The sequence below is a fragment of the Gopherus flavomarginatus genome, chromosome 12 (assembly GCF_025201925.1).
Source record: "Gopherus flavomarginatus isolate rGopFla2 chromosome 12, rGopFla2.mat.asm, whole genome shotgun sequence".
Classification (NCBI taxonomy): Eukaryota; Metazoa; Chordata; order Testudines; family Testudinidae; genus Gopherus; species Gopherus flavomarginatus.
Window position 1 is genome coordinate 30,611,626 of NC_066628.1, and position 26,913 is coordinate 30,638,538.

The window sequence follows — 26,913 nt, forward strand, 5'->3', positions numbered from 1 at the left end:
GGCGGCTAACTCCACCAGCTCACGAGGGCACCGCTGGGTCAAGGGAGCTGCTCTGAATCAACCTGGTCTGTGACGCTCATTTCACTCTGATTCCTTGCTTTGTAGCTCTGTCACGGGTGGGAGAAGGGCTGGCCCTGCACCCCTGCTCCCTGGGATACGACGGGAAGGTCGCAGCGCCTGGAAGAGCGCTCCGTCCGCCCCCTTCACGAGCTGCCCAGTGCCGACCCATGCAAAGGCAGCTTCCGGGGGCAAGAAGGCTCGGCCTGGGCCACAGGGCCTGTCCCCAGCGGCGGCTGTCACCGCGGTGCACGGTGAGCCGACGGCTCTGAACCCTTTCACCCTCAAACACACAGGTATTTACCTAGTCAGGCTGGCTCCTCTGTCGCTGGCGCAGCCGACCCAGGGGGGAGAGGCTGACATAAGGGAGGGGTAGGGAGCGCCAGGTGGGTCTGGTTTGGCTAAGACAAGTGGGGGTTTGATGGAGGGGATGAAGAGATTAGTTTCGAGAGCATGCGATTCGGTGAGGGAGCTCTGCTTGGGGAGGTGAAGGAAACACGGCTTCGGGTTCGAATTAATGTCAAGCAGCTGAGGGCTGGGAGAGGAGGAGGAGGAGAACGAGGAGCGGGGAGGCAGAGTTTGGCTGTGCCCTGACCACCGGTAGGGTGGTGAGGGGGCCTCGGGCCGAGCCTGGGGGTGGTAATGGCGGAGGTGCTGATAGCAAGGGTAAGGGTGGGGCCTGTCGTCCTCAGGGGAAGGGTAGTGGTAACAGGAGTCCAACCAACTAGACGACACATCATCCGTGCTGCAAAATGTCCAAACAGACAGACAGACAAAAACAAGAGCAGAAGTGTTGGTACAGGGAGGAACCAACCCCGAGCGGCGAGGCTGGCAGAGAAGCAAAGAGGTGTAACAACAACAAGAAAACACTGAGCCCAGAGCCCGCCGCGGGGGTGGGAGGTGGGGAGGGTGGCACTGGGGGGCGGGGGGGCAGAGCAGTGGATCCCAGCCTCCCGGGGTGATGGCATGGGGCTGGGGGCTGAGCTCGCTCACATGGCTCAATGGACTCATCGCGTCACTGAAACCCGCAGAGTCTCTGGCTTTACTCTGGGGAAGTGGAAACCAGAGTCTGGCCCTAAGACTGCAACCTGTGCCTGCCATCACCCTCCGGTGGCCCTAGGGGCTCTGCCACACAAGCCACCTGAGGGCCACAGAAGGCCAGAGTGCTCACAGCTGAATGGAAGGTGGGCCGAGGTGCTTCACGAGGGCATAGCTCTGTGGGGCATCATAACAGGAGGGAAGGGTGGCCCAGGGTGCCAGTCACAAAGCCTGAAGCACCAAGGGCACTGCCTGGGGCTGGGAGCCACTGATCTAGAGAACGGCAAGGCAGGAGTGGCAGAGAGAGGGCCCAAGCCAGAGAGTATAGGTAGAACAACAGGGCACTGTGCCAAAATGCAAGGCCAGGCAAGTGTAAAAGGGTCTGCAGTGGTGACGCCCTGAAGGTTGACACCTAAAACCCCTTTCCAAACTCCTGGACATGCATTCGCCAGGTGAGGGAGAGCCCTCCGCCGGGGTGGGGGGCGGGCGGGCGGGGGAAGAATGGAACATTTTCTAATGACATTGCATGTTTTTCATATTATAGGGGTCTGCTTCTCAGCCCTGCTCCTCACCCTCCACCTGGCCCCTGGATCCACATCCCTCATTTGATCTCCTTGTAGCACAACGCCAGTCTATAACGAAAGGGCATCAGGAGGGAGGCAGGATGTGATGGAAATGGAAAGAGAGCACACAGCAAGATCTCCCACCCACTGGGATGGAAGTGCCCTCCGTGTGCCTCCGGCAGAGGATGGCTCTCAGGGAGGGGAGGGAATAGACTTACATAGTCTTGGGAACTGAGGCTAATGCTGTAACATCTGCATAAAGTTAGGCAGAAAGGACACTGACATGTGAGAAGGGTGTCTAAGCAGGGTCAGGAATAAGAAAACGAACACATTCAGATGATGACAGGATCGGGTGCAATGCACCAGCTGGGAGATACACTGTGACCCAAGACAGGTGAACGCAGATGGTGGAACTGGGGGACGTGGAGCTTGTGAGTCGCGGCTATTCGACACAATGAGAGGAGGTAATGAGCGAGCTGTGGCAGACTCTCGTCTCTGTTACAGCAGTGTACATCCAGAGTAACTCCACTGCAGTGAACGAGGCTGCTCCAGATTTAGATGGGTGTAACGGAGATCAGGCTCTGGTCCTTCACGTGTAAGTGTTAAATAATGTACCAAATAACTGATCGGGGAGAAATGCTGTCAACAGGTGCACAGATCTCAGAGCAAAATCCAGGCCTGGAGTACATGAGCATCTGCACAAGGACAGTTGATTTTTTTGGTGCTTTCAGCCACGGAGTCAGGGTGGCTCATGTTAAAGGATGGGGTTTGTGTGTGCTCTCTACCTAATATCCAGGGCTCATCACAAATCTCTCTGGCACATATGCTGAGCTGGCAGGGCGCTGGGAAGCCCCCTGACATGCAGCACATGAGAAGCTAACTTCCATGCTTGCAGGAAGCACAGCTACGACGGAAGCACAGATCGGAAGAACGAAGGAGTCACATCGGCCCCACTCCCTGCGCACACGGGTAATTGCACCTGACAGCCTCATTTGTTTTCCGGCTGCCTGCCAGGAAGCAGTGTGAGAATCCACCAACACAAAATAAATCCATGGCCTTCTGAGAGATGTACTGGAAGTGAACGTTCATCCTCCCACGGGGAAGGTTCTCGTAAGGAATGGGCTCGGGGAATGACATTTCAGGGCTGGGCACATTTGCAAAGGAGGTTCTGAAACTGGCTGCAAAATTTGCTCATGCACCACAGTCACCCAGCTTTTTTCCAGGCGCACAATCTGCACCCAAGTGTGCAAAGCGGGGGTGGGGGGCAATGGCTAGAAAAGCACAAGTTGCTGGTGTAATTTAGAGTGTGCTTGTGCTTGGCCCACAGTCTAACAGACCCCAAAAGGAGTGCCTCCATCATCTTCCTTCCAGCCAGTGGAATGGGGAGACATGGGTGATTGGTCTGGCCAAGGAGTGCCCATTTATGAGAGACCAGCGGGAATGTCAGGAAGGTCTGAGAAAAATGAAAGGCAGGGCCAATGAAACAGCCAGCTAGGTAGCCCCAACGCTTAGCACTACCTGAAGCAACATGATAACCTGGAGCCTGTCTCCTGCTCTCTCGGCCATGGGAGTGTTCCAAAGGGGACTCCTAGCATCTCTGCACAGCGCCCTCTGTGGGTGAGGTGCATGCACTGCGAGCACAGAATCTTACTAAGATTTGCAGCATGGATAAGGGAGGATTTGCCCTGCACACCCATTCTCTGCTATTGCAAAAACGTCTGTCTTTCCAGCCAGTCTAGAAATGGCATTTTCCAGCACCGCTTTCCCCAACGCTGCTCGGGGATTTTCCTGTTTGCTGGGCAGTCACCATCTGGGATTATTTTGTGCCTGGATTCACACACACCAGAAAGCAGAAGCATGAAATCAAAAGGGCACATGCAGGTGAGCAGAAGCTAAGCGTGTTTACAAAGGCCATGTAAAGCAGCAGCAGCAGCAGCAGTCGCTGCCGCCCGGACTTACCTTGTCTGTTCGGCTCCTGGCTGGAAGCCAAAGCTAGTTGGAGTAGGGGAGGGAGTAGCTGAAATATCAAGAGATTGCTCAGGAATTGGTGACTGAGGAGTAGCAGCGAGATCGGAAGGTGGCGCGGGGGGCTGCATGGCAGGCGGGGTGGAGGACGCTTTTCGAACTACGGTGGTGCCTCTGCGGGCCACCCAAGATGTGTCCATCACCCTGACGCCCATGCTGAGGGGGGGAACAAAAAGACACTCCCTTACCATCTCGGAAGTAAGGTTCAGAGCAAAGAAATAAAGCACAGATTGCAGCAACGGGGTAGAAAAAACATTTCACTACATCCAGTTCAGTAAAGCTTATTCAGATCCTGGCAGCCTTCCTTCCAGAGAGCGCCAGTGCAGCCCACCGGCTACTCGTGAAACACTGGGACACAAGACTGGTGCAGGTCCCTCAGTAGAGGATTGGCCTAACCTGTTTCGGATGAGATCCAGTTCTGGCCCTTTAAAAACTCCTCTTATACTAGGGAACCCACTGTTCTTCGGTGGAATTCAACTTGCAGGACAGCAGGGGTTGTAGAGGGTCAGGACTGTCCCGGAAGAACTTTGTAGATAGGCTCTAAACACGCCTTCATTGCCAGTGGCATTGCCCAGAGGCTCCATTGGTTAGGATCAAAGTTAAGGTTTGGCTATTGGCTCAGGCCCCCTCCCAACTCTGCAGAGAGCAATAGTGTCACCAGAAGAGAGATTGCTACCAAAGTAACAACTCGCCTTAGATCTTGTTTGTTTTGCTCAGAAGCTGCTGTGGCCCATCACAACCTTTGGGGAGGTGAGACAGCTGTGCAAGCAGCACTGTTGTAGTTTGTGGCAAAAGTTTTCACCTACAAAGGTGGCAGCGGGAAATGGCCACCCTGCTGTGAGGTCTTTCCAAACAGCCACAAACTTGAGTGAGCCATTAGAAGCCAAAATGAATGGGAGAGCATTCTGGTAGTGACGCTGTTGCATTCCTCCCAACTGGAGAAGCTTCCTGTTAAATTAGTCCAAGAGAGGAAGTGAGCCCTTGTTTTTCCCCAAAGTTATGAAAGTGCAATGTTCTTTTGAGGCAATTGCACTGATTGGACCAAACTGGGTATGGGCTTACACCCCATCAAACCGATCCACCAGGGGAGAAACCAACTCAGAATTTGCCTCCCTGACATCACTAAATGTCAAAAAAAACCCAGCATTTTGGCTTGCTCAGCAGCAAAGGCTCTAACCTCACTGCCTATTGGAACAGCTCTGCCTTGGTGTTCAGAACACAGGTGGCCTGAAAAGTGTCCAGTGGCTACTAGAGGATACCGTACCTTTGGATTTTCCTAAGGCTGCATGGACAGAAACATACAAGTATTAGTGTAAAAGAAACTAAGGCTAAAAGCTTCCATTGGGTAAAGCGACTATTGTTTGGAAAGGAGTTTAGAGGGCCAAGGTAACACTGTAAGGAGGACAGGTCTTTGAATCCAGGTCATAGCAGGAGGAGGACAAACAGATTGTCAATAGGAAAGGAGGCGCTGGAAGAAACTTCAGAGGATTCTGCAAACACAAGTCGATTTTGCTCAGTGTATGGGAACTTTTGGTAAGTGCAATGTGTGCGGGAAGGAGACGGGGCTCTGTGCAAGTGGGGAGGGAGGGAGAGGAGTTGTTCTTTAAGATGTTTCAGGTTTGATTTTCGTCTCTGGTGGGCGAGACCCTGCACACTGCGGGGCCTGGAGAGCTGAGATTTAGGGATCCCAGACTGCCTGTGGCGGTGGAGAATCCTGACACGTAGGCTGCTGTCATCCAGGCAGACAACAGCCTGGCTGTCAGGTATGGCTGCTGCTAACTCACAACTCCAACGGGCAGCCCCTTGTGCACATTCACCCGCCTCCGTCTCGCTCCTTGAGGGTTCTGGGCCATATTCCCAATCTGATTCCGCATGCGTGCCCTTTCTGCTCCAATTCCACTCACTCTCCTGGGCTTGCGCTGCACCGTGTGCACAGGGAAATGCAAATGTTGCCCAGAGATTTGCAGAGGGACTGAGATGCATGCCAACGGAGCTGGCCTATTCAGCTGTCACACAACTGGGCTGTTTCCCTCACCAGATATGCTAAAGCTGGGATGGTGGCTTGCTAGTGGCTACACTGAGAGATTTGGGGGAGGAGTCGGGACTCCTGGGATCTCTTCCCAGCTCTGTCGCTGACTTGACATGTGACCATGGCCCAACTGACTTTGTGTCATTCATTCTTCTGTAAGGGGGGTGGAGGGGGAGTAAAACACTTGCCCATCCTCACTGGGGAATGTAAGAATTAATTAATTGTTAGGAAGTGCTTAGATATGATCAAGTGCAAAGAATCCCCATCATGGAACATTCACACTGTGATAGCCCCTGGAGACCTACCGGGGAGGTCCATGTACAGACCCATAGCTTCAGGGGGTGGCCCTGACATTTACTTAGTATTCACTATTCCCACACCCCCAGGGGCAATGCCCATCTCCTTCCCAAACCTGAGCCTGCAGTGATTCCCTCAGGCCAGACACGTGGTCTCAGGGCTTGTCTACATCAGAAAGTTGCAGCGCTGGTGAGGGAGTTACAGCGCTGCAACTTAGGAGGTGTACACATCTGCAGGGCACCACCAGCGCTGCAACTCCCTGTTTGCAGCGCTGGCCGTACTCCCGTTTTGTCTCGGGTGTAGAGGATCCAGCGCTGGTGATCCAGCGCTGGTAATCAAGTATAGACACTTACCAGCGCTTTTCTTGACCTCCGTGGAATAAGCAGGTATCCCAGCATACCTGAGGAAGCCTCTGGTAATCAAGCTGGTCTCCTTCCCCGGTTTGCTCTCGCGTTCCCTGAACCCCGAGCAAGCAGGTCTCCTTCCCTGAGGTTTGCTGGGTGGTTCCGGGAACGCGAGAGCAAACCGCGGCGAAGCTGGTCTCCTTTCCCGGTTTGCTCTCTCGTTCCCCGAACCCCCGAACAAGCAGGTCTCCTTCCCTGCGGTTTGCAGGGTGGTTCGGGGAACGCGAGAGCAAACCGCGGTGAAGCTGGTCTCCTTTCCCGGTTTGCTCTCTCGTTCCCCGAACCCCCGAGCAAGCAGGTCTCCTTCCCTGCGGTTTGCAGGGTGTTCGGGGAACGCGAGAGCAAACCGGGAAAGGAGACCAGCTTCGCCGCGGTTTGCTCTCGCGTTCCCCGAACAAGCAGGTCTCCTTCCCTGCGGTTTGCAGGGTGGTTCGGGGAACGCGAGAGCAAACCGCGGCGAAGCTGGTCTCCTTTCCCGGTTTGCTCTCGCGTTCCCCGAACCCCCCTTGAAGCCGCCCAACAGCGCTGCAGTGTGGCCACATCTAACACCACTTGCAGCGCTGGTTGCTGTAAGTGTGGCCACTCTGCAGCGCTGGCCCTATACAGCTGTACTAATACAGCTGTAACAACCAGCGCTGCAAAATTTTAGATGTAGACATGGCCTCAGTGTCACCAGGACGGCCTGGGGGGGGGCTAGGGGCCCTTTGAGGCATGGATTCGGTGTTTCTCTAGGGTTTGCACATCAGTGCATAACATCCTAACAATTCATGGCAGGTCTGCTTCCCTCTGGACCCCCTCTGTTCTCGCTCCAGTGCCTGCAAGCCAGCTCCTTGCAGGACGAGGGCTCGGGCGCACTGTCCATTTAGCTGGCTCGCCAGAGACTCCTTCCCCAACCCTTGGTCTCTGGGTGGAGCTTGTGTGTCCAACATGACTTACCTTAGACTGGGGGGGTGGGTAGGGGTGGGAGAGGGGAAATGGCTCTTCTCCCATCTAAAATGGCTCAAAGGCAGCTGATCGGAGACGGCGGAGGGGTCAGGAGCAGGGGAGGGTGGGAGTGACAAGGCAGCAAGGCATCTGAGCTCACCAGGGCGGAGGTTACATGATACGATGCCCTTGGGCCCCTGTCCCAAGCAGATCTCCCAGCCAAGGCTATGCCAGGCGCGGTCTCCTCTGGCTCACACAACCGTAACGGACTTACACCAAAACCAAACCCCGGCAACAAAGCGAAGAGGCCCTACCCATCCTTTTTGTAAAACTCCAGCATCATGTTGTCCGTGGCCACACTGAGGGGACGCCGGGCCTGGTCGTGCTGCTTGCGGTCCGAGTGGTCCATGTCAGGGGAGGGCATGGAGCTGTAGTTGGCATTGTGGTTGACGTGCATGGGGCTGCCGTAGTTCCCAGTCACATTGAATTCAATGTCTGGTCGGGGAAGTAAGATAGCACAGTGTTGTGCGGGGGCACCTCCTCACATCCAGACCAGGCAGAGCTCTGGGCAGCGAGGGATTACTGCTGTTATTTCTAGTCTGCATCGTGCCTAGGAGCACGGCCATGGGCCAGGACCCATTGTGCCAGGCTCTGTATGGACACAGAACCCTTCCCACTGCCAGCGGCACCAGAGAGCCCCAGGGGAACATGGACGAGGCTTGTGGGCAGCCAGCCACTGACTCCACGAGGGATAGGGACTATAACCCATCAGGTAAGGAGCTGGAGGGGAGAGACGGCTGGAGAGGGCTGGAGGAGCTCTAGCTCCATGGCCGCATCTCATTGGGGGCTGGGCTGGAGTGAAGCCGCCTTGTGCTTTGTCCCGGATTCAGTCTGAGGTAACTTGGCCTTCCGGGGCCACACAGCACAGGGAGGCTTGTGGAGCCAAGCAGGGAGAGTCCCCTCCTCAGCCACCAGAGCTGTGGAGTTGGAGGATGGAGCTGGGGCAGGTGCAGGCCTGGCGGCCCCGCAGCCCAAATCACAGAGTGGACCAGGCGCAGTGACAGTGCACGGCTCTCTGCAAGACCCCAGCATTACCCCGGGGTGAGAGAAGGCCAGCTGCAGGGCCCGCCCCACCCAGCTTCTGGCCCCTCTGCCCAGCAGTGCCAGTGGCCACAGCGGGTTTTATGGCATCAGTGCCTGGTCACCAGAAAGTGGATGTAGAACATCAAGGCCTTTTCCCATTCACAGGCCTCCAAGCTGGTTTGTGGAATGGCTGCTTGTGTCCCCTGCCTCCATTCCCGTCAGGCCCAGTGCTGGCGGGCCGGCTCAATTATGCTCCCTCTCAACGCCGACATCTGCGCAAGCACGCAGCGCCCGGCGGGAGACACACGGCCTACCTCCAGGGAAGAACCAGTCGGCATGCTGGATGAGGGGCTCGATGATCCCCACAATCTGCAGAGACACCGTTGTCATCATCTCCGTGATGTTTCTGCAACACATGGGAGGACAACAACTCAGCACCCGTGATGGCTGGGTGGTTAATAGCATTGATCGAAGCCAACATGTGCCAGGTCTGACGTGGTCCCTCTGCTCTTCTAACGCAGCTCTGCTAATACACCATAGTCCTGACTGGCAATTCCCTTGCTAGTTCAGTGGGACCCTCCAACCAACCTTGTATTACAGACCTGCGCCCTTCCACAGCTCTGCCCATGCCCCTCAGTTCTGCCCTGCAGCCACCTGCTGTTCTAGCCATGGGCTCACCCACAGTTCTGCCCATGCCCCTCAGTCCTGTGACAAGTCGAGGCCCTAACTCACCCATTACGACGATGTTCTCATGTCTATACGATCTTCCACCTCAAAGGAGATGGAATAACTTTCAGGGATCGATTGACACAGTAACTGTGATTCTGCTCCTTCCATTTCTCTCCTTTCACCTCCCTACTTCTGCTTCGGTCCATGCTGCCCCCGACACACGGGGCAGTCTGCTTGTCCTCACAGGCCCAGAACCCCCTCCTCTCCTCACCCCTGGAAACCCATCCCTTCATCCAACCCATGCTTCCTTCCTTCTCAGCATTAACTCTCCCCATTCACTCTCCCTCGGCTGGAATGGCCTCTCATGCCTCACGTTAGCATGTCTTGTCTTTAGACTGTTAAGCTCTATGGGGCAGGGGATGTGTTTTCATCTATGGTCCTAGGGAAGTTTAGAGAAAGCATTTTAAAAACACACCCTATCTAAGTGGCCTGATTTCCAGATGTGCTGAGAGCCCACAGCTCCCACTGACTTCAGCAGGAATTGTGGATGCTCCGCTAAGGAGCCGATGGGGCTGAAGGAGAACAGCAACAGAAGCAGTAACCACCAGTTCACCCGTCTCACCCACCCCCAGAAGCTGCTCTATCCTGCTTTCTCCAGTACTTGTGTGACAACCACCATCTCAGCCAACACGCTGGGGACTGAACTGGGGACCGCCAGAGCCAAAAGCCTGAGCTGCTACAGCTTGAGCTAAAATGTCAAGGGTCCCTAGCAGCGGCTGTAACAGACACGTATCCCCGTGGATTGGGCACTGAGGGGACCCTATTACACACACGCATGCACCAGTGGATTCCGCTTACCCTTCTGCTTGAGGCCAGAGGAGGTTGGGGCCCAGCACTATCGCCACGTTGCTCGGTGTCATTTTGTTAGCATCCTGGTATTCCGTCAGCTTTGCTAGGAATTTGATCAGGTACCTGGCAGAGGTAATCAAAAGGCAGAAGGTGAGGCTGAAGTGTCACCTGGGCCTGTGGGCTGCAGCGCATGTTCCCCACAACTGCTTTCCTCTGCACCCGACATTCACAGCGAAGCCACGCACTGAATGCAGGTTTTTCCCCAAGCCCCAAGCCTCAGGCACCTCAGCCTCTCTCTTTTAAGGCAGCTTACAGGTCAATACTCCAGTGAGTGCCGCACACCACCCTGAGATCAACATCCTTGCACTGCCTACCATCCAGCATCCTCCTTCTGAGAGGCTCAAAACGGCTCTCAGAGAATGCTTCACAATCCAGCTGTGACTTGCCCCAGGTCATCCCTTGAGTCTGGGGCAGAGCTGGGGAGAGAATCCAGGGTCCCAGCTCCCAGCCTCCCTCTCTAACCACCACCAGTTCCCTTGTGTAAGGCTGGGAGACAGTGCTGTGGTTAGCCACAAAGCCAGATTGATTTTCATTGCTAAGACTGTAAAGGGCGACGATCAGATCACGCCAGGGGTCTCAGCACTTGGTAACACAAATGAAATCAAGCAGGAAATCCTATCCCATTCGGGGGCTAACCGCTAAATCCTAGAGTCCGATAAACCCACCCTGCCCAGACAGCAAGCCTCTGGAAGTGCCCTTCCCCCAAGCCTGGGTAACTGGCATGGTGCAACATGCCCCAAAGGCTGGCAGATTCACAGGATGGTGGCTCACAGGAGGGAACGCAAATTCCTGTGTCAAGGGCATGGACATGTCTACAGTCAACAGTCACCTTGTCCTGGCCCAACAACTGCCTGGAGCTCCAGTTTACAGGGTTTTCCCCATTACTCACTGTATCTCCTAGTGTACAGTAAGGCAGGGATTCTCAAAGGGGCCTAAGGGAGTTAGGTGCCCAAAGCCTATTGAAATCCAATGAGAGTTGGGTGCCAGACTCCCTGGAGTCCCCGGTGAAATATCTTACAGCACGGGAGAGAAGGGGCCTCTCTCGCTTTGTGGCAGGTGTCCCCAGTCCTGGTGCCCCTGTGACCTGCAAAGGGCTGCTTGGGCCTGCGGAGCTGGTCTGACCCCCGCATGTGCCGCTAGCTCCGTGGGTACTAGGAGAGGATGGCTCAACCAGTATTAGAGGGCAAGTGGCCCGAAGTGCAGGGTCTGCGGCCAGCGCAGGAGAGCTGGGTGAAGGAGGCCCTGGCATTGTGATCCTGGGCGGACTGAGAGATTGGGCTCCACTGCCCATCCTCCTTCTCCCACAGGCCAGGAAAGGTGAGAGGGGGGCAGGTTGGAGCTAGGCCCCACAGTGGCAAACTGCCTGCCATCCTCCCATGGAAAGTGAGTTTGGTGCTTTTCCACCATGACTAAGTTCAGTTCACAAGCAGGCTGGATGAGGGGGCCAGGGCGAAGAGCGGAACATACGATCCTCCCCCGCCACGGACCTTCGTGCTCATTACTGGGATGTGGCAGGACATGAGCCCTGAGCCCGCTCTGGGAGGGTTCAAGCTCTGACCTACATGGCCAACTTTACTTGAGCCCCACTCCCAACAACGTACAGCTCCACCTCCCTCAGCACCTGAGAGCACAGGGCCTGGAACAGAACCCCTGGGGACCAGACAGGCTGCCTGCCTACTGCAGCAGTGCTCGCTAGGGCAGGTGCTGAAAGCCCCAACTTCAAGGGGAGGTGAGAGCTCAGCCACCTGCAGGGTCGGGCCTGCATCGCTAAGCATGCAGAGATCCCACTGACATTAGTGGGCATTAGGCAGGCGTCTGAGGAGGGAAAAGCCTCCATCCTCCCACTAAGGCCTTGTCTACCCAAAAAAGTGTCACCAGTTTAACTGATGTTGGTTTTCAGAACAATTAGCTACAACAGTGTGAACGGTGGTGTAGATGGGCGACAGCCGCCAGCTTGGCCTGTGTGATGAACTAGGAATGTTCTTAATGTTTTCTCTGAATACTGTGTTGGTGCCTCAGTGTCCCCATGGCAGTTCTTAAGTATCTGGCAGAGCAAAAGGCCAGTGCACCTAAATGCCTGACCCTCTGTCTCCTAGCAACTGATGGCCTGGGCCCCTCCCCTGCAAAGGTGCCAGCTGAAGGTGTTGGAGACAAAGAGGTCAGGTGACCTCCTGGCCCGGGAAAGGGGCTGAGCAGAGAGGAGGGGTGGGGGGAGGTGGTTAGTCTGGAGCTGGCTGGGATTGAGGAGTGAAGTGCAGACGTGGGGGGTCTGGCTCACTGACCCCCAGAATGGACCCAGCTGAGGGGTCCGGTTCTCTGTATCTACAAGCTCTGTTTTAGACCCTGTTCCTGTCATCGAATAAACCTCTGTTTTACTGGCTGGCTGAGTCACGTCTGACTGCAAAGTGGGGGTACAGGACCCTGTGGCTTCCCCAGGACCCCGCTGGGGCAGGCTTGCTGTGGGAAGCGCACGGAGGGGCAGAGGATGCTGAATGCTCCAAGAAGAGACCCAGGAGGTGAAAACGTGTGAGCTTCTTGCCCTGAACAAGTCTGCTCCAAGGGAGAGGAGGCTCCCCAAAGTCCTGACTGGCTTGGTGGGGAGCAGTTCCAGAGCATCGCCCGGTGACTCCGTGACAGCCTGCACCCTGCGGAGTGAGCTGGTGACCTTCAGAGCTAAAAGCACAAGCTGCTACAGGCTGAACTAAAGCTCCCTTCCTGAGGCTGTAATAGACTCATATCCTCTGAGGACTGGGCACAGAGGGGGACCCAGATCACAGGCTCGCCAGTGGGCATGGGATGCTCTTATTAACTGACTTAAGTTAAACCAAAATAAGGCTGGTTTAAACCACACTGTGAGAGTCTCCACTCAGCCTTTGGGACCCGTTTAATGAAACTGGTTTAAAAATCACACCTGAAGTGAATTCACTAGCAACTCTGCATGTAGACACAGCTCTCTGCCCCCCACACTCACCTGATGTTGTTGTAGTTGGCCTTGGGCAGTTTTTCGCAGGCATTCCACAGGGCCTGCAGCCTCTTGTCTTGGTCCTGGATGCTAGGAAGGAAGCGAAGTTTGGGATTAGTTGGTCAGTTTGCCACACGGCCAGGCCGCTTGCTTCGCTGAGCGCTCAGCTGTTGAGAAGAGATGAGGCCCCAGATCTGAACGCCCTGACAACTGGGGCACAGCTGAAATCTGAACCGGGATCCCGAGTTTGCAAGTGGCTCTTGTCTTTGTAACAGTCTGAGCCAGTCCCTCCAGATTTAAACACCCCCAGCCTGGCCCTTCCAGAGCTAGACACGAATGCTGCATCTCCCAGCAGGAATTTCACCTTCCGAATGGGTTAAAGCACCTGTTTCTAGCCCTCCCGGGACACCAAATGCCGAGCTCTAAAGCCCTGACACTTTAAGCCGCTGCAGGACTCCATCTTGCCTGTCCTCATCTTTGAGCTGGGGACAATTTTGGGAAAGGTTCCACATTTGGGGGACAAAGGTGAAAACATCAGCAGTGATTTGAAACTGCTGAGGCATCTGGGATATGAGAGGAAGCCCGGGGGCTGCTTTAGCTAGAGGCAGATTTCTGGGAGAAGCTACACCGCTTTGCAGACTGGTCTACAGAGGTATGAAATGCAGTGAGCTCTAACATATAGTGCTTAAGTCTAACTGACCTCTGCAGACCATGCTGGTGAAATTCAAGGTACCTAGTTCATGCTGATGTTGTCCTGTTTCAAACAAGACTCTATAAATGCATACTAGGTACCTTTCAGTTTGCACCAGGAGGGTCTACACGGGACAGTTAGAGTGCTCTGCAATTCACACTCCCACAGACTGGTCTGTGACACGCCAGGGGGGCAGCACACTGATGTTTTGCCCAGGGCTTCAGATTGTCTTGAGCAGCCTCTGGATGAACCCTGGGGAGCTGGATTAGCAGAGGCAGAGAACGGGTGAGAGGTTGAAGGTGCATGAGGCCAAGGACAAAGGAAAATGCGTTTGGGACTCACTTGGAAGCTTGAATCCATTCGTCATAGAGTTCAAAGGTCATGAGAGGCTCTGGAAGCTCTCGGAGATAGGACTTCAGCGCCCCTAGGAGACAGAAGGGAACACTGGCCAGTCAGTACCAAAGCAGGATGCTTTCCTAAGTTGGAGTGTAAGGATCTTGGCTGGTCCTTGGGCATGGGACTTTAGCCCCTTCAATGAAGCACAAAGGCCAAGCTGTATGTTCTGCCTAGCAGCCTCACTAATATGATTTCAACCAAAACCAAGAAAACGATTAACATCCTAATAATCTTGACAAATATTTGCCATTTCTCCTGTTCTCGTTGCTTTCTTTGTGGGCTCTGCCCTGTGACAATGGACTCCCTGGCTTCAACGGGAGCGAGATCAGACCCTCATTTCTTGAAGAACAAATCCTGCAAAGCACTGAGCAGCCTCCCCTGCGACTGACATTACTGCTGCCCAGGGTGCTCAGCACCTCCCAGGATCAAGTTCTGAAAGAGAAGGGAAACCATCTCGGATCAAGAAAGGAACATCATCTTAACACTGCGGAAATGTGCCATTGTCACAACACTTCATGGTATCTCAGCATATGGACCTATGCCATTTTCAAAAGTGGTAAATGGGATGCGTGTGCCCAGGTCTCCTTAAAACTGATAGGAATTTGGAGTCCATATCATCCAGGTGTCTGAAAAACTTGGCCTCAAAGCCCATGAGGGACGCAAATAAAAGAAGTTTTATCGAAACTAAATCAATATTTAGCAGGCCAGTAAGGAGCGGGCCTCATTTCCAACCTGGTTGTTACAAATTCTGTCGGTGAATAAACCCTCTTATTCACCGACAGAACTTGTAACAACCAGGTTGGAAACTCCATTACAAAAGAATAAAAAATGATCTAATTATCGATCCACCCATCCCACACTCATCGCCATGTTTTCGGAGCGTCTCATGGTTATTACAACTGCATTTGGGTTGCTTTAGCATGACCGGTAACTTGGCTAAATAGCATAAGCACAATGTGTGTCCTAACATTTATAGTTACTTTTTTAAATGTAACATTTATTGGCAAATCTGTTTATCACAATAAACCAGGGAAAGTCTGAACCCTGGGGTTCATCAGTGATTCTGATCAAAACTATTTTTTCGTCCTCAACTGCAATGACCAGGACTGTCGACAAGCACAGAAAATAGAGACGCTAGAATAGTTTGATGAACGTCTCCAGGGGAAATTGAAGATTTAGAAGCACTGACATTAGTAGGTATAATTTATATATATATATTTAGAGTTTAAGAAAGGACACATTTTATTTCCAAACTGGCATCAAACAAATCCACATTTGTTTCCATCCCTCCTTAATGCCCAATATGGTTATATTTATACTTCAAAGTTTGTTTTTCATACATTCGTTATACTTTTAAAGTTAAGAGATAATGAACCTAAATTTGTTCCTGCATTGCTGTAAATTGGATGCAGCTCCAGAATAGTTATTCCAGAATTTACAGGAGCAAAAGAGCACAATTTGGTCCATTCATTCAGTTAAAGCAGAACACAATTGTTTTACACTACCTACGTCTAGAGTTAAATCAGTACTTGATGTTAACAGACTGATAAGGCTTCTCAACAGTTCTAATTTTCTCCTCACACTTAGAACTGAACAGGGCAAGAGTTCAGACTCTTTGTTAACAACTTTCCTCTAGAGAATAGATTGCTTGAAAAACTGTACAACGAAACACCAAAAGAAGCTGTTTATGACTCCTTTCTAGCAGGCAGAGTTTTAACCCTTATGGGAGTCCCCTACAGAAGGGCCCAGTCTCTTTCCTTGTTGTCCAGAAATGACAGCAGCAGATCACATATGCACAGTTGCATGGGACAGTAATATAGCTTGGGGGGAAATGGGTTTTCCGTTTCAGGGGTAGTTCTCCCATTTCAAAATTGTTTCCATTCTAGAGTAGCACATAATCTTGTTACCAAAGTCAAGGTGGCAATGCCCTTTACCTGCAATGGCATGGGGGTCTGCTGAATATTCCTGCACATCCACCACGCAGCAGTCGAGAGCCGCCTTGAGCTTCTTTAACTTGGATGCAGAAGGAGCCACCCTGAAGAGACCCTTTGGGCAAAGGAGACAGGAGAGACATCAACCCCAGCAGGAAACTCCTAAAATCATGGCAACAGCAGAACACAGAGCCCCTAGGGCGCGAGCCCCAGAGTGACCCAGGTGCCAGCTTAATATCCAACCTAGGGGTCAGGCTCTGACCTAGTGGTGTCACGTTGGATGCGGTTTAGTAGGAAATCGCGGACGTAGGAAGCGTGGGAATCCCCGTAGCTCACCTGACTTACACACAGAACTGATGTGGGGTTGTAGGGTCAGATCCTCAGCTGGTGTAAATCAGTATCTATGGAGCAATTCCAGCTGGGGGCCTTGCCCATGGGGCCTAGAAACTACGGAACTGGGCAGATTAGACATGATGCGAGGAGTGTCTTTGCAGAACAGCCTTTTGTTTCTCCACATATCTGTGCCCTGGGCCGCTTCAAGTCACACCTGCTCCCTTTGCCAACACAAACAAGCTTGTACTCCTGGTAGCCCCAGCAAGGCGATGTTCAGCTGCCATCTTGGCCAGCACCAGGGCTCTCCGGCACTAAAGTCTCTACATCAAGAGCCAGGGTCTCTAGCTGACTCGCATTCCCTCAGGATCAGGCGCAGATGGGGACCCGTTACACACACTGACCAGTAGTTACACTGACAGTTACGGGGGAGCGAGGAGGTGTCTGTTCTGATGCCTGCATGACCAGCGGCAGCATCAGCCTCTTTGTTAATGGTGATGGTGCCAAAGGCAGCGACAGCTTAGCTGGTGTTTCAGATCCCAGGTGCCAGCCGGTAAAAGAGGCACCGTTTGAGCTGGAAGTCAAGCAGATGTGAGCTGTCACCCCTGGGGAAGGTCCTAAGCCAGGACAAAAGTACCACCCCGGGGGGCTGAGAGCCTCATGCTCCCCACTTACATCCCAGTGCTGCTGGGACCACTCTCCGCGTCTCCCTCCAAGCCAGCTCCCTGCCAGTTCTTTGCTGTGCCCTGCTTCCCAAGGAGAGTCAGTACCTGGCAGTGTAGAGACATGGGATTCTGCAGAGGGTGGGGCAGGGTGAACTAGGAGCCACTCCTACCACAAACCCCACTCCCACATGTGCTCAACCATGCGGTGAGCCTGCCAGCCCCCAGGGGATGCGCAGCTGGGAGGTAGCTCATATCTTAAGGGTGAAAAACATCAGGGTGAAAAAGTTGGGTGGGCGGCACTGAAGCTGCTTGCAGGGGAGAAGGGAGGGAAGTTTGTGGTTAAATGCAGCAGGAAAGGGGAGCTGCTTAATAACTCAGGAGCTCCCACGGTGGTAGCTTTGTCAATGGGGAACGCGGCTCCTGACCAAGAGGGCAGCATGGGAGAAAGCATGAAGGTTTGACTTTGACTCCCACTCCACATCTTTGAAGAGCTATGGGTCCTACATGCACCTATCACAACAGGTGGTGTACCTCATCCAGGGCACTAAGTGCCCCGATAACTATGGGGTGAAACCAGCCCATCACTACGCTCTCAAATGAACTCACACAAAAATATGGTAAAAGACAAAAACAGCCTGTTACCCCCTGTGGGCAAACACTTTTCCCCAAATGCTCATTCTATATCTGATCTCTCCGTTCTCATCCTCAAAGGAAACCTACACAACACCTTCAAAAGACGAGCCTGGCAGCTTAAATCTGGATCTTTGCTAGACAGTAAAAATCATGCTCTTAATAAAGACACTGGATTCATGGCTTATTACAGCAACCTGTGACCCACCCACCCCCCTTTTTGTCCTATGACTGCAGAGGGATTAACGGGCCACTTCACCTTGAAAGGTCTTTGAAAATATGAGTTAACTACTTGTGCTAAACAATCTGTTCCACCTTGTAGTTAACTGGAAGACCTTTCCTAGACGTGAAGAAGAGTTCTGTGTAGCATCTCTCTCACCTACAGAAGTTTATCCAATGAAAGATATTATCTCACCCACCTTCTCTCTGACTTTGACTGTCATCTAGAGCAGGGAGTCCTGAACCGTGGTCCGCACACCACTGGGGATATGAGACACATCTCTGGGCAGTACACAGGAGAAATTGTCTAATGGTGGATTTTACTTAGTATTTTATTTATTGCATTTTCATAATAGGCAACTCAGACGAAGCTTTAAAACTCCATGGGAATTTGTTACACACAATATGGTAGTTAATTTACTTCAAGGTGTACTAATGAGAGTACAGAGACGCAGATATACAGAGCCCTCATCTCCAATCACCGGACAGCACGGGTTCAGCTGCCCAGCAACTGTCCAGTCTCTACTTTGGTTGTATATGTCGCACTATAATTATATCTGTATATAACAGTGAAATATGCACAGATGGCTAAAGACAGGTTGTGTTAACAGGAACACACAACATATCAGTGATGGGAGGAGTAGAGGTATGGGAGCAGCTGGTAGATCTGGAAAGGAGGTATGCAATATGAAAAATTTGGGAACTTCTGATATATAGGGATGGATTAATTGCTCAAGAGAAAGGATGATGCAACCCAAAGTTTTGCCCTCAAATCAAACTACCCTGGAGATTACAAACAGGTTTGTAAAGGCTTTCTTATGTTTGCTTTTCAATTTTTCGGGGCTGGTCTTCACGTACAGTGAAAACGCTTCTGTGCCGATAGGAGAGCTTCTCCCATCAGTGTAGTTAATCCACCTCCCCGAGAGGCACTAGCTATGTTGACGGGAGAAACTCTCCTGCTGAAATAGCGCTGTCTACATGAGTTGCTGTGTCACTCAAGGGTGTGGATTGTAGGGCTGTAGTGTAGACCTGGCCCCAGTTGCATTTCTCGATCATGGCAAAGCCTGGAAGCACCAAAACACGGAGCAAAGCTGCTTCTTTGAATTTTTTTTCCAGCTAGGTGTGATGCAGTAGGGACTGTCTGTGTGGGGAGTGGGAGAGCAGGGGAGGACTTTAGGGGATGGACGATGCCAGGGCCTGTAACCTGAGCTAGGTAAGGGAGGGGAAAGGTCAACACCTTTGCCCGGGAAGGGAAACAAAGAAAGGAAGTGGCAGGAGGAAAGCAGTTTGAGTTTGGGCTTGGGGCTGGATGGGCGAAATTCAGGGTATCCTAGCTAGGATCCAAGCACCCTGAAAGCCCAGAAGGACTCGAGGGAGGGGTCCTGACTGTGCCTGCAAGCCCTGCTGTAACCTGTGTTCCTGTTGTCCAATAAACCTTCTGTTTTACTGGCTGGCCGAAAGTCACTGTGGGTCCCAGGAAGAGGGGTGCAGGGCCAGGCTCCCCCACACTCCGTGACAACTGGTGGCAGGGGTGGGATATACTGCACCCCGTGGACGGCGCTTCCTGCAGTAAGTGACTGGGGAGCAGTAAAACAAAGGGTTGGTTAACCCCTGGGAGTGTGTGCCCAGTGAGAAGGACTTTGCAGTAACAGGGTCCCCTGGGGGATTGCAGCAAGCGGTCCCAGGGGCGGAGGAGTCTGCATCTCGACCCTGGCAGAGAGGTGGTGACCTCACGAAGGGCTGGTGCACTAGGGGTCCCCCTGGAAACCGTGGGGAGCGGCGAGCACCCCGGCCTGTAAGTGGCCAGCGGAAAGATGTATGCCAAGCGGCGCAAGTGTGACCTGGTGGAGCTGTGCAAGCAGAGGGGGCTGCACCCAGGGAGGCTCAGCAAGGACCAGCTGATTGCCCAGCTGGAGCAGGGAGACCGCATGAATGAACGGAGCCCTGTCTCTGAGGGAAGCAGCCGGGCAGATGCAGCGCAGGCACCAGTGTCTGTCCCCGCTGGGAGTGGTCAGCCGGCAAACGAGGGCTTCCCGAGACCCCCCCTTCCTAGGCATAGAGGAAGGGCGGGGGGGAGCCCAGTGTATACCGAGGGCACCGTGACACCCCCGGCCAGCAGGGGAGCCTCACGGCGAAGCTCACCCCCCAGCAGGGGATCCTCCCGGCAACGCTCGGCATCCGTGGAGCGGAGGCGGCTGAAATATGAAAGGGAGCTAAGACGGAAAGAGCTCGAGTTAAAGAGGCGAGAGCTGAAAAAGAAGGCGAAACAGCGTGAACATGAGAAGAACCAGCGTAAACATGAGGAGAACCAGCGCCAGCGTAAGTGGGAGGAGAAGGAGAAACAGCGTAAACATAAGCTGGACCTGGCCCGGCTAAGGAGCTGTGAGGCTCCGGCTGCGGTGAGTGAGGGGGGACCCAAGCCTACAAAAAGCTTTGATAAGCACTTGCTGCCCCGGCGTAAGGAGGGGAAGGACATAAATACCTTCCTGACGGCCTTTGAGAATGCCTGCGAGCTGCACAGGGTTAACCCTGCAGACAGGATCGCAGTTCTCACCCCCTTACTGGACTCCACAGCCGTGGAGGTGTACAGCCGACTAAAAGGGGCGGAGGCAGGGGACTACAAACTGTTCAAACAGGCCCTGCTCCGCGAGTTTGGGCTGACTCCTGAGATGTACCGAAAAAAGTTCCGGAGCCAGCGTAAAACCCGTAAGGTCACATACCTACAACTGGTCAACCGGGCGCAGGGGTATGCCCGCAAGTGGACAGCTGGGGCCCAAACTAAAGAGGACCTGCTTGACCTATTCATACTGAAGCACCTGTACGAGCATTGCCCGTCCGACCTGAGGCTGTGGTTGATGGACCAGAAGCCGGAAAACCCGCAGCATGCAGGCCAGCTGGCCGACCAATTTGTGGACAGTCGGGCAGGGAATGGCAGGAAGAAGTCTCGAAGAAGCAGGCCTGCCTCAACGCAGAGAGAAAGTCATCATGGGACCTCCCAAAGGGGGCCTATGAAGAACCCCTCCAAAAGGGGAACATCCAGCGGCAGGTCCCTCCGACCCACTCAAGGGGACCCACAAGATATGGGCTGCTATCGCTGTGGGACAAGGTCACATACGGGCCCAGTGCCCCAAGCTCAGGGACAGACCCAGCAGACCCAACCCGCAGAGGGTGGACTGGGTAAAAACCCAATCGGCGGAGGGGCTACATTCCCAGAAAAGGGGGGTTGGCAACATACCACCTGTGGATGCTCCCGGTTCCGGGTTTTTGGTTTACCGGATGGGCGCGGGGCTGCCCCTCCGGAAAGAGTGCATTGTTTCCCTGAAAGTGGATGGGAGAAAGGTCACTGGGTACTGGGACATGGGCGCAGAGGTGATGCTGGCCCGGCCCGAGGTGGTGGCCTCAAATCGGATGGTGCCCGACACCTACCTGATCCTGATGGGCGTGGGCGGAACCCCATTCAAGGTACCCGTGGCAAGAATACACCTAAAATGGGGGGCCAAGAAGGGCCCCAAGGATGTGGGGGTACACCAATATTTGCCCACTGATGTGTTAATGGAAGGGGACCTTAAGGACTGGCCTAGTAACACCCAGAGTGCCCTGGTCGTGACTCGTAGTCAGAGTCGGCAAATGGCACTGCTCCCTGACAACGAGAAAGGTACTCGACCTGAGGTGCAGGACCCTAACTCAGGGAGCGGGAAACGCCCAGGGGCATGGTGCAGAGAGGCTGCGGCCTCAGACCCAGCCAGCAAGAGAGAGCCGGTCCCCATTCCTGTCCCAGCTGCTGAGTTCCAGGCCGAGTTGCAAAAAGATCCCTCCTTGCGGAAGCACAGGGACCGGGCTGACCTTAGTGCGGTACAAACCATGAGGAGAGGTTGCAAGGAGAGGTTCCTGTGGAAAAAGGGGTTCCTGTACCAAGAATGGGCTCCCCCAGGGGAAGTAAAGTCATGGGGGATCAGGAGGCAGCTGGTGGTTCCCCAAAAGTTCCGTCACAAGCTGTTGTACCTGGCCCATGACATCCCTCTCGCAGGGCACCAGGAAATCCGGCGCACCAGGCAGAGGCTGCTACAAAACTTTTACTGGCCTGGGGTCTTTACCCATGTCCGACAGTACTGCCAATCCTGTGACCCCTGCCAGAGGGTGGGAAAGGCCCGGGACAAGGGAAAAGCGGCTTTGAGGCCTTTACCCATCATAAAAAAACCTTTCCAAAAGGTGGCCATGGACATAGTGGGACCCCTCAGCAAGACGACCCGGTCAGGGAAGAAATACATCCTGGTGGTGGTGGATTTTGCCACTCGCTACCCCGAGGCGGTGGCCTTGTCCTCTATCAAAGCAGACACAGTGGCAGATGCGCTGCTGACAATTTTCAGCCGGGTGGGGTTCCCCAAGAAGGTCTTAACGGACCAGGGGTCCAACTTCATGTCGACCCTGCTCCGGTCCTTATGGCAAAAATGTGGGGTCCAGCACAACTGGGCCTCAGCGTATCACCCCTAGTCCAACGGGCTGGTAGAAAGGTTCAACGGGACGCTGAAGATGATGCTAAAAACATTTATAAACCAGCACCCGCAGGACTGGGACAAGTACTTACCTCACCTGTTGTTCGCGTACAGGAAGGTGCCCCAGGAATCTACCGGGTTTTCACCTTTCGAACTGTTGTATGGAAGGCGGGTAAGGGGGCCCCTAGACCTAATGAGGGACAAATGGGAGGGGAAGGCCGCTCCCAAGGGAAAGTCAGTGGTGGAGTATGTCCTAACCTTCCGGAAAAGACTGGCCGAGCTCATGGGCCTGGCCAGGAAAAATCTGGCCCGAGCCCAGAGAAGGCAAAAGGTCTGGTATGACCACACAGCACGAGCCCGTGCCTTCGCCACCGGGGATCAGGTAATGGTTCTTATCCCCGTGAGGAGAAACAAACTCCAGGCCGCCTGGGAAGGGCCCTTCAAGGTTATTAAGCAACTAAATGAGGTAAACAATGTGGTGGAGCTGTCAAACCGGGCACATCACCGTCGGGTGTACCATGTAAACATAATAAAACCATACTATAACAGGGGGAATGTGGTGTTGGCCGTGTGTGGACATTGGGAGGGGCAGGAAAATGACCCCTTAGTAAATCTATTCCCTGGGACAAAAGCTGGTTCCCCCCTAAAAGCGATTCCCCTCTCTAAGCAACTGACCCCGGGCCAGCACGCTGGAATCAGAGGGGTGCTGCATCTGTACCGACAGCTGTTTTCCAACCAGCCTGGACGCACTAATTTGATTGTCCACCGGGTGGAGACCGGGTCACATCCCCCTATAAGATGCTCCCCTTTTCGGGTCACTGGTAAAACTGCCCAGAATCTTAAAAGAGAGGTCAGGAACATGCTGGCTTTGGGGGTAATCCAGCCGTCTTCCAGCCCTTGGGCCTCGCCAGTGGTGCTAGTCCCCAAAAAGGATGGGTCAATCCGGTTCTGTGTGAACTATCAAAAGCTCAATGCCATCACCGTATCTAATACCTACCCTATGCCCAGGCCTGACGAGCTCCTAGACAAGCTAGGAGGTGCTCGGTACCTCACCACTATGGATCTTACCAAAGGCTACTGGCAAGTGCCGCTGAACGCAAATGCCAGGCTGAAATCGGCCTTTATCACCCCTCTGGGGCTCTATAAGTTTCTGACCCTGCCCTTCGGCCTCAAGGGAGCGCCGGCCACCTTCCAGCGCCTGGTGGATCAGCTACTGAGGGGAATGGAGAGTTTTGCCGTGGCGTATATTGACAACACCTGCGTCTTCAGCCAGACCTGAAAGAACCACATGTCCCAGGTTAAACAAGTCCTAAACTGACTCCAAAAGGCTGGGTTAACAGTAAAGGCTAAGAAGTGCAAGGTGGGAATGGCTGAAGTATCTTACCTGGGCCATCGGGTGGGGAGCGGCTGCCTGAAGCCGGAACCAGCCAAGGTGGAGGCAATCAAAAACTGGCCTGCTCCCCAAACCAAAAAGCAGGTCCAGGCCTTTATTGGGATGGCGGGGTACTATCAAAGGTTCGTGCCCCACTTTAGTGCCATAGCCGGCCCCATCACTAAACTGTGCAAAAAGGAAAAGCCAAACAAGGTAATCTGAACTAAGCAGTGCCAGGAGGCTTTCCGGGCGCTGAAGAAGGCTCTGGTTAGTGGCCCAGTTCTGGCAAACCCAAATTATGACAAACCCTTTATGGTGTTCACTAATGCCTCAAAGACGAAACTGGGGGCAGTATTAATGCAAAAGAATAAAAAGGGGAAGAGACACCCCATCGTGTACCTAAGTAAAAAGCTGCTACCCCGGAAACAAAGCTACGCGGCCATCAAGAAGGAATGCCTGGCCATGGTGTGGGCCCTTAAAAAACTAAAGCCATATCTCTTTGGGCGACACTTCACCGTGTACACCGACCACTCTCCCCTGACCTGGCTGCACCAGATGAAAGGAGCCAACGCCAAGCTCCTGAGGTGGAGCCTGCTCCTGCAGGACTATGACATGGACGTGGTCCATGTGAAGGAAAGTGCCAACCTGACAGCGGATGCGTTGTCCCGAAGAGCGGGCCCTGAACTTCCCCAGGTCACTGGGCAAAGTGACCCCGCTCAGTTCAGTCTCAAAGGGGAAAGAGATGTGATGGAGTAGGGGCTGTCTGTGTGGGGAATGGGAGAGCAGGGGAGGACTTTAGGGGATGGACGATGCCAGGGCCTGTAACCTGAGCTAGGTAAGGGAGGGGAAAGGTCAACACCTTTGCCCGGGAAGGGAAACAAAGAAAGGAAGTGGCAGGAGGAAAGCAGTTTGAGTTTGGGCTTGGGGCTGGATGGGCGAAATTCAGGGTGTGATGCAGTAGGGACTGTCTGTATGGGGAGTGGGAGAGCAGGGGAGGACTTTAGGAGATGGACGATGCCAGAGCCTGTAACCTGAGCTAGGTAAGGGAGGGGAAAGGTCAACACCTTTGCCCGGGAAGGGGACAAAGGAAGGGAGTGGCAGGAGGGAAGCAGTTTGAGTTTGGGCTTGGGGCTGTGTGGGCGGAATTCAGGGTATCCTAGCTAGGATCCAAGCACCCTGAAAGCCCAGAAGGACTCGGTGGAGGGGTCCTGACTGTGCCTGCAAGCTCTGCTGTAACCTGTGTTCCTGTTGTCCAATAAACCTTCTGTTTTACTGGCTGGCCAAGAGTCACTGTGGGTCCCAGGAAGAGGGGTGCAGGGCCGGACTCCCCCACACTCCGTGTCAACTGGTGGCAGCGGTGGGATATACTGCACCCCGTGGACGGAGCTTCCTGCAGTAAGTGACTGGGGAGCAGTAAAACAAAGGGGTGGTTAACCCCTGGGAGTGTGTGCCCAGTGAGAAGGACTTTGCAGTAACAGGGTCCCCCGGGGGATTGCAGCGAGCGGTCCCAGGGGCGGAGGAGTCTGAAGCTCGACCCTGGCAGAGAGGTGGTGACCTCAAGAAGGGCTGGTGCACTAGGGGTCCCCCTGGAAACCGTGGGAAGCGGCGAGCACCCCGGCCTGTGAGTGGCCAGCAGGAAGATGTATGCCAAGCGGCGCAAGTGTGACCTGCTAGAGCTGTGCAAGCAGAGGGGGCTGCACCCAGGGAGACGCACCAAGGACCAGCTGATTGCCCAGCTGGAGCAGGGAGACCGCATGAATGAACAGAGCCCTGTCTCTGAGGGAAGCAGCCGGGTAGATGCAGCGCAGGCACCAGTGTCTGTCCCCGCTGGGAGTGGTCAGCTGGCGGACGAGGGCTTCCCGAGACCCCCCCCTTCCTAGGCGTAGAGGAAGGGCAGGGAGGAGCCCAGTGTATACCGAGGGCACCGTGACACCCCCGGCCGGCAGGGGATCCGCCCGGCGAAGCCCACCCCCCAGCAGGGGATCCTCCCGGCAACGCTCGGCATCCGTGGAGCGGATGTGGCTGGAATATGAAAGGGAGCTGAGACGGGAGGAGCTCGAGTTAAAGAGGCGAGAGCTGGAGGAGAAGGCGAAACAGCGTGAACATGAGGAGAACCAGCGCCAGCGTGAGTGGGAGGAGAAGGAGAAACAGCGTAAACATGAGGAGAACCAGCGCCAGCGTGAGTGGGAGGAGAAGGAGAAACAGCGTAAACATGAGCTGGACCTGGCCCAGCTGAGGAGCAGTGAGGCCCCGGCTGCGGTGAGTGAGGGGGGACCCAAGCCTACAAAGAGCTTTGATAAGCACTTGCTGCCCCGGCGTAAGGAGGGGGAGGACATAGATACCTTCCTGACGGCCTTTGAGAATGCCTGCGAGCTGCACAGGGTTGACCCTGCAGACAGGATCGCAGTTCTCACCCCCTTACTGGACTCCACAGCCGTGGAGGTGTACAGCCGACTGAAAGGGGCGGAGGCAGGGGACTACGAACTGTTCAAACAGGCCCTGCTCCGCGAGTTTGGGCTGACTCCTGAGATGTACCGGAAAAAGTTCCGGAGCCAGCGTAAAACCCGTGAGGTCACATACCTACAACTGGTCAACCGGGCGCAGGGGTATGCCCGCAAGTGGACAGCTGGGGCCCAAACTAAAGAGGACCTGCTTGACCTATTCATACTGGAGCACCTGTATGAGCAGTGCCCGTCCGACCTGAGGCTGTGGTTGATGGACCAGAAGCCGGAGAACCCGCAGCATGCAGATGCCAGGCTGAAATCGGCCTTTATCACCCCTCTGGGGCTCTATGAGTTTTTGACCCTGCCCTTCGGCCTCAAGGGAGCGCCGGCCACCTTCCAGCGCCTGGTGGATCAGCTACTGAGGGGGATGGAGAGTTTTGCCGTGGCATATATTGACGACATCTGCGTCTTCAGCCAGACCTGGGAGGACCACGTGTCCCAGGTTAAACAAGTCCTGGACCGACTCCGAAAGGCTGAGAAGTGCAAGGTGGGGATGGCTGAAGTATCTTACCTGGGCCATCGGGTGGGGAGCGGCTGCCTGAAGCCAGAACCAGCCAAGGTGGAGGTGATCAGAGACTGGCCTGTTCCCCAAACCAAAAAGCAGGTCCAGGCCTTTATTGGGATGGCGGGGTACTATCGAAGGTTCGTGCCCCACTTCAGTGCCATAGCCGGCCCCATCACTGAACTGTGCAAAAAGGGGAAGCCAGACAAGGTGATCTGGA

The 26,913-nt window shown here is 54.2% G+C and overlaps 1 protein-coding gene across 6 annotated transcripts in view; it reads right to left on the bottom strand.

Annotated features, from left to right (window-relative positions):
- The window catches only part of ARHGAP44 (Rho GTPase activating protein 44), a 57,519-nt gene that overhangs the window by 14,816 nt on the left and 15,790 nt on the right, over positions 1 to 26,913 (bottom strand). For 3 of the 6 annotated variants that reach the window (XM_050919270.1, XM_050919267.1, XM_050919269.1), the window contains exons 5-13: positions 15,982 to 16,093; positions 13,994 to 14,075; positions 12,970 to 13,050; positions 9,948 to 10,061; positions 8,735 to 8,826; positions 7,652 to 7,832; positions 4,948 to 4,965; positions 3,618 to 3,839; positions 362 to 802 (exon numbers count right to left, since the gene is read on the bottom strand). In XM_050919270.1, the coding sequence (XP_050775227.1) occupies positions 362 to 802; positions 3,618 to 3,839; positions 4,948 to 4,965; positions 7,652 to 7,832; positions 8,735 to 8,826; positions 9,948 to 10,061; positions 12,970 to 13,050; positions 13,994 to 14,075; positions 15,982 to 16,093 (1,343 nt within the window). The remainder of the gene's footprint in view (positions 1 to 361; positions 803 to 3,617; positions 3,840 to 4,947; positions 4,966 to 7,651; positions 7,833 to 8,734; positions 8,827 to 9,947; positions 10,062 to 12,969; positions 13,051 to 13,993; positions 14,076 to 15,981; positions 16,094 to 26,913) is intronic. The other 3 variants (XM_050919268.1, XM_050919271.1, XM_050919272.1) reach the window with 3 other exon arrangements.